Raw genomic sequence first — 7,518 nt, 5'->3', positions numbered from 1 at the left:
TGGTCGCACAGGGAGTGTTTGTTTGTGAGTTGAGGGACAGCTATACTCCAGGGGACTGTGGGGGATTGCCGGACAAGGTTCCCCTGACCGGACAGCTTCCACTGCTGCTGAGATCCCTCCTGGAGCGACCGGCTCTAATGCAGAGACCACACCATCTTGAAGGGGAGAGTGGATGTTGTCAAAAGCCTGAAAATCCCAGGAATCTACAACAACAGCACCCAGTGAACAGCTGCGAACAGCTGCGAAACTGGGAACACTGGTCTTCAAGCGGCGTGAGCACGTGGATTCAGAGGAGCTCTGCACCCCCTCACGGAAAGGAGAGAACTACATAACCAGACACCCAGAGAAGAGAGATCATGGGGAGACAACGAAACAGCCCGCATATGAAAGAAAAACAGGCATCACCAGAAAAGGAAGTAAATGAAATGGAGGCAAGCAACATGTCAGAGAAATAATTCAGAGAAATGGTCATAAGATGGATGAAAAGAATGGAAGACAAATTCAACAATATGTGTAAGAACCAAGAGGAAATGAAGAAGAACCAAGAAGAAATGAAAAATGACATCACTGCTATAAAGAACTCAATAGTAAGCATCAACAGTAAACTAGAAGAAGCAGAGGACCACATCAGTGAGCCAGAAGACAATGTAGGAAAAAATACCCAAGCAGATCAGCTTCTAGAAAAAAAAATTAAAAAGCAGGAGAAGAGCCTAAGAGAACTTTGGGACAACACGAAATGAAAAAAACATCCGAATAGAGGTGCCAGAAGGAAAGGAAACCGAGCAAGGAATAGAAAACCTGTTTGAAGAAATAATGACAAAAAACTTCCCTGATATAGGGAAGAAAAAACTCACACAAATCCAAGAAGCTCACAGAGGCCCAAACAAAATGAAACACAAAAGACCGACGCTATGGCACATTATAATTAAATTGGCAAACACCAATGACAAAGTAAGAATCTTAAAAGTGGCCAGAGAGAGACAGAAAGTTACCTACAAAGGATCCCCCATCAGACTAGTGACTGATTTCTCAACAGAAACACATCAGGTAAGAAGGGGATGGAATGAAATATACAAAGTCATGCAAAGCAAGGGTCTGAATCCAAGAATACTGTACCCAGCAAGGCTATCAATCAAAATTGAGGGTGAAATCAGGTGCTTCACAGACAAAAAAGGACTAAGGGAGTTTATTACCACCAAAACAGCAATGCAAGAAATGCTAAAGGGTCTGCTGTAAAAAGAAAAAATAGGAAACGAAGCAGGAACACAGGGGTAAAGAATAAAAATGGCAACAAACAAGTACCTATCAATAAAAACTTTAAATGTAAATGGATTAAATGCCCCAATCAGACATAGGGTAACTGAGTGGATAAGAAAACATGACCCATATATCTGCTGTCTACAGGAAACCCAACTCAGAAAAAAAGACATGCACAGACTGATGGTGAAGGGATGGAAAAAGGTTTTTCAGACGAATGGAAATGAAAAAAAAGCAATACTTATATCTGACAAATTAGATCTCAAAGTGAAGGACATAAAAAGAGATAAGGAAGGCCACTTCATAATACTAAAGGGAGCAATCCAACAAGAAGAAATAACTCTGGTAAACATATACACACCCAATACAGGAGCACCCAAATACATAAAAAAAACTTCTGGAGGATATCAAGGGAGAGATCGTCAACAATACAACCATAGTAGGGGACTTAAACACGCCACTGACATCACTGGATCAGCAAAGAAACAGCAATCCTAAATGACTCACTAGATCAGATGGACTTAATTGACATCTTCAGAACACTTCACCCCAAAGCCACAAAATATACATTCTTCTCAAGTGCACATGGGTCATTTTCAAAGATAGACCATATATTAGGTCACAGGCAAAGTTTCTTCAAATTCAAGAAGATAGAAATCATATCAAACATCTTGTCAGGTCACAATGGCATAAAATTGGAAATCAACTACAATAAAAACAATCCCAAAAAATCAAACACATGGAGACTAAATAGCATGCTATTAAACAATGAATGGGTTACCAGAGAGATCAAAGAAGAAATAAAAAAAAAACATCATGGCAACAAACAATAATAAAAACACAACAATCCAAAACCTGTGGGACACAGCAAAAGCAGTCTTGAGAAGGAAGTTCATAGCTCTACAAGCCTACTGCAAAAAAACAAGAAATAATGGTAATAAATTACCTAACCCTACAACTCAAAGAGTTAGAAAGAGAGCAACAAGAAAAGCCCAGTGTAAGCAGAAGGAAGGAAATAATAAAGATCAGAGCAGAGATAAACAACACAGCGACCAAAAAAACAATACAAGAGATCAACAAAACCAAGAGCTGGTTCTTTGAAAGGATAAACAAGATTGATGAACCTCTAGCCAGGCTCACCAAGAAACAAAGAGAGAGGACCCAAATAAACAAAATCAGAAATGAAAGAGGATAAATAACAACAGACCCCACAGAAATACAAAGGATTGTTAAAAAAAATACTATGAACAACTCTACTCCAACAAACTAGACAACCTGGAGGAAATAGACATATTCCTAGAAAAATACAACCTTCCAAAACTCCATCAGGAAGAATCTAAAAATCTCAATAGGCCAATAACTATGGAATAAATTGAAGCAGTAATCAAAAAGCTTCCAGCAAACAAAAGCCCGGGGCCAGACAGCTTCACAGGGGAGTTTTACCAAACATTTGAGGAAGAACTAAAAATCTATCCTCCTCAGACTATTCCAAAAAATTCAAGAGGTGGAGCCGTGTCCCCAGCTCGGCCTTGGACCGCGGCACCCCTCCTGCCCCTCCTTCCCCTCGTGGCTTTCCGCCCCCCCCCCACCCCCGCATGCCAGCCTTGCCAAGCCCGCTGGCCAGGCTCCCCTCCCGGCCCCAACGGGCAGGTAAGCTGCCCTGAGGAGGCGGGGAGGGGAGCGCCGGGCTGGCCGCGGGTGGGCGACAATGCCGAACTTCTGCAAGGCCCCCAACTGCACGTGGAAGAGCAAGCAGTTGGATCTGGCCTTCTTTAGGTTCCTGAGGGATCCAGCCAGATGCCAGAAGTGGGTGGAAAATTGTAGGAGAGCAGACTTAGAAGATAAAACACCTGATCAACTAAATAAACATTATTGATTATGTGCCAAACACTTTGAGACCTCTATGATCTGTAGAACTATACATTTTGCAGAGGCACCAGAAAACTAAAGAATGATTGGGTTATTTATTTCTCAAAATTATTTGAAGCAGACACTTGTGAAGTCATTGTGAGAGTCCTTATAGGACAGTTCTTCGAGATAATGCAATACCAACAATATTTGATCTTATCTATCATTTGAACAATCCACATAGTTTACACAGAAAACGAATAAAAGAATTGCCTGCCCCTGCCCTTCCCCACCCCAGGCCTTCAGCACCCTATTGTCTGAGTTCATGGGACATGCATATATGCATACAAGGTCTTTGGTTCATTACCTCCCACCCACCCACCCTCCCCTGCCTTCCCTATGAGATTCTGCACTCTATTCCATGCCTCCATGTTTCTGGATCCACCCCATTGATCAGTTTATTTTGTTACTTAGTTTCCACATATAACTGCAATCACAGACATGGGTTTATTTTTAAAAACCATTTTGTATTTCAAATGTTTAGTGATATAGAGGAAACACATAGTCTATGTGATGTTGATTCTGATTTTTTTTTTGCATTGAAGTCTGTTGTCAGCCTGATTCTTGATTGTTTTTAGGTGACCTGCCTTTTTAAAAAATATTTGACATTTTCAGTTTTGCTAAACTACATCTAGATGTGAGGTTTTTTCCTTACCCAGACTTGAATATTTTTTTAAGTTCTGAGAAATCCTGTTTTTATTTATTTTTTCATGCATTTTTTTACCTCTATTATATTTATTTGTTTTTCTGGAAAATACTGACACTACACAAGAGTCCTCTAAATCAGCTTTCTTCTTAGTAATATGTACCAGGGGTGAGGAGCTCAACACTTCCATCCTGTAGCTATTATTTCCCTATACTCTGTTTTCCCCACCCCCATCCCCCAACCCCCATCTCAGGGAACCTCAGACACCTTGCAGCAGGCACACTGTTCCAGATTTGTCATCCATGTAACTCTGGCAGCCCACAGGATGAAGAGGGATAGCTAGCCTGCTGACATTTCTTCATATCAGTATCATGTCCCATGCTGCCCACTGTCTCCAGCTGTCACTGAGTGAAGATGAAATCAGGACACTGAAACAGAAAAAAACTGACGAAACTTCTGAACAGGAACGAAAACATAAAGAGATCAGCAACACCAATGCTCAGAAGAACTCCAATACAGAAGGGGGTGAAGAACAGGATGAAGACATTTTTACCTTTAACCCTTGAGGAGAAGGAAAACAAAGAATACTTAAAATCTTTATTTGAAATTGTAATTCTTAGGGGAAAACAAAACATACCTCTAGATGGACATGAAGCTGATGAAATCCCAGAAGGTCTCTTTACTCCTAAAAACTTTCAGGCACTGTTGGAGTGCTGGATAAATTCTGGTGAAGAGGTTCTGAGAAAGCGCTTTGAGACAACAGCAGTCAACACACTGTTCTGTTCAAAAGCACAGCAGAAACAGATGCTAGAGATCTGTGAGAGCTGCATTTGGGAAGAAACGCTCAGGGAAGTGAGAGACTCTCACTTCTTTTCGATTATCACTGACGACGTAGTGGACATAGCAGGGGAAGAGCACCTGCCCGTGTTGGTGAGGTTTGCTGATGAAACTCATAACCTGCGAGAGGAATTTGTGGGTTTCCTGCCTTATGAAGCTGATGCCGAAATTTTGGCTAAGAAATTTCACACTACGATAACTGAGAAGTGGGGATTAAACATGGAATATTGTCGTGGCCAGGCTTACATTGTGTCCAGTGGCTTTTCTTCCAAAATGAACGTTGTTGCTTCTAGACTTTTGGAGAAATATCCCCAAGCTGTCTACACACTCTGCTCTTCCTGTGCCTTAAATATGTGGTTGGCAAAATCGGTGCTTGTTATGGGAGTGTCTGTTGCGTTAGGAACAATTGAGGAAGTTTGTTCTTTTTCCATCGATCACCACAACTGCTTTTAGAGCTTTGCAATGTAATTTCTGTCCTCTTTAAGAACAATGAAGAAAGGGGTAAAGAACTGAAGGAAATTTGCCATTCTCAGTGGACAGGCAGGCATGATGCTTTTAAAATTTTAGTGGACTTCCTACAAGCACTTGTTTTATGTTTAGATGGTATAAATAATGATACAAACATTAGATGGAATAACTGTATAGCGGGCTGAGCATTTGAACTCTGTAGTGCAGTAACAGATTTTGATTTCGTTGTTAGCATTATTGTTCTTAAAAATGTTCTATCTTTTACAAGAGCCTTTGGGAAAAATCTCCAGGGTCAGACCTCTGATGTCTTTTTTGCAGCCAGTAGCTTGACTGCGGTGCTGCATTCACTAAATGAAGTGATGGAAAATATTGAAGTTTATCATGAATTTTGGTTTGAGGAAGCCACCAATTTGGCAACCAAACTTGATATTCAGATGAAGCTCCCTGGGAAATTCCGCAGAGCTCATCAAGGGAACCTGGAATCTCAGCTGACCTCTGAGAGTTACTATAAAGAAGCTCTAAGTGTCCCAACAATGGAACACATTATTCAGGAAATGAAAGATATATTCTCAGAACAGCACCTCAAAGCTCTTAAATGCTTATCTCTGGTCCCCTCTGTCATGCGACAGCTCAAATTCAATACATCAGAGGAGCACCATGCTGACATGTACAGAAGCGATTTACCCAATCCTGATACACTCTCAGCTGAGCTGCATTGTTGGAGAATCAAGTGGAAACACAGAGGGAAAGATATAAAGCGTCCATCCACAATTTATGAAGCCCTCCACCTGCCAGACATCAAGTTTTTTCCTAATGTTTATGCATTGTTGAAGGTCTTATGTATTCTTCCTGTGATGAAGGTTGAGAATGAACGCTATGAAAATGGGCGAAAACGTCTCAAAGCATACCTGAGGAACACTTTGACAGACCAAAGGTCAAGTAACTTAGCTTTGCTTAACATAAATTTTGATATAAAATATGATTTGGATTTAATGGTGGACACATATATCAAACTCTATAACACTAAGTCAGATCTTCCTACAGATAATTCCAAAACTATCAAAAATACCTGAGAGACTTTTAAAATGGGTTTTCTCTTATATTTGATATTGAAAAAATCTAAGAAATTTGAAAATATAGAAAAGCTATAAGATATATGTAAGCCACTTAATCGTTGAATATCTTGAGTACATTAGTCATTGATAATCTGACTGTTTAAATGGCCCGTTTGAACTCTCATGCTTTGGAGAACTAACTGTTCTTCCAGAGGGTAGCATTGAAAGTGCCACACTGCACTTCTGCGTGGTCTCTGCTAATGGCACTTCGGAATTGTTTTAGTTAAGTCAATTTAGACATAACATTTATTATCACTGTGGATCCTGTTGTTGGGTATTGAGTTACTAGTTCTTTGAAGAAATAAATTTTGAGAAGGTGTGAGAGGAATATGTTTCATAAAATTTTACAATGAAGCTCATGACTAACCTTTGAATAGCAGGAATTTTAAGTTTACTACTAAAAATCTTTAATGAACAGTTAAATTACCAGATAGTGAAAGAAACGTGAGCTTGCCAAACAAGGATTTCAGTGTAGATTTTGTCTTTATTCGATAATCTTAAACAAGTTACTGTTAAAAATTGAAGGAAGAACCTGCCATTGTTCCACATCTGGGTGTTGCTGTTTACATTCCTTTGTTGAGCCTATATCGTCATAAGCTTTTTAGCAAGTATATGTCGAACACTTCTGTTTCATGGTCAAGACAGGATCAGAGGCTATGGATACTGACAACAGATTGGTCTGTTTTAATCTGTCTTTTCCCATGATTATATCTACTGCCTCGTCTTGATTTATAAGCAAAACCTACACAACCTACAAAAATGTGTTTTGTAGCTTATCTAGGAATAATACAGAAACTATTGCTGTTATTTTTGGTGAAGAAAGTCAATTTTGTACAGTTTATTTCAACATAAATAAAATGTGAATTTGTTTTTAAAAAAAATTCAAGAGGAAGGAACACTTCCAAGCTCATTCTATGAAGCCAGCATCACCCTAATACAAAACCAGATAAAGACAACACAATGAAAGAGAATTACAGGTCAATATACCTCATGAACATAGATGCCAAAATCCTCAACAAAATCCTAGCAAATCGGATCCAGCAGTACATCAGAAAGATCATACACCATGACCAAGTTGGATTTATCCCAGGGATGCAAGGATGGTACAATATCTGAAAATCAATAAACGTGATACATCACATAAACAAATTGAAAGAAAAAAACTACATAGTCATATCAATTGATGCAGAAAAAGCATTTGACAAAATCCAACACCCATTTTTGATAAAAACTCTCAGCAAGGTGGGAATAGAAGGATCATACCTGAACATAATAAAAGCCATATAT

General features: G+C 39.5%; 1 protein-coding gene across 1 annotated transcript; it reads left to right on the top strand.

Annotated features, from left to right (window-relative positions):
• The first annotated feature begins 2,956 nt into the window (after positions 1-2,956).
• Positions 2,957-7,077, top strand: LOC132242861 (52 kDa repressor of the inhibitor of the protein kinase-like). The gene is given in 5 exon segments (XM_059712051.1): positions 2,957-3,184; positions 3,270-3,380; positions 4,210-4,359; positions 4,361-5,066; positions 5,069-7,077. Coding segments are annotated over 5 exon segments (2,307 nt in total). The 5' UTR covers positions 2,957-2,965; the 3' UTR covers positions 6,190-7,077.
• Positions 7,078-7,518: the final 441 nt, after the last annotated feature.

Source organism: Myotis daubentonii, chromosome 10, assembly GCF_963259705.1.
Source record: "Myotis daubentonii chromosome 10, mMyoDau2.1, whole genome shotgun sequence".
NCBI lineage: Eukaryota > Metazoa > Chordata > Mammalia > Chiroptera > Vespertilionidae > Myotis > Myotis daubentonii.
Note: the sequence above shows the minus strand (reverse complement) of the source record. Positions and strands in the feature narration are given on the sequence as shown.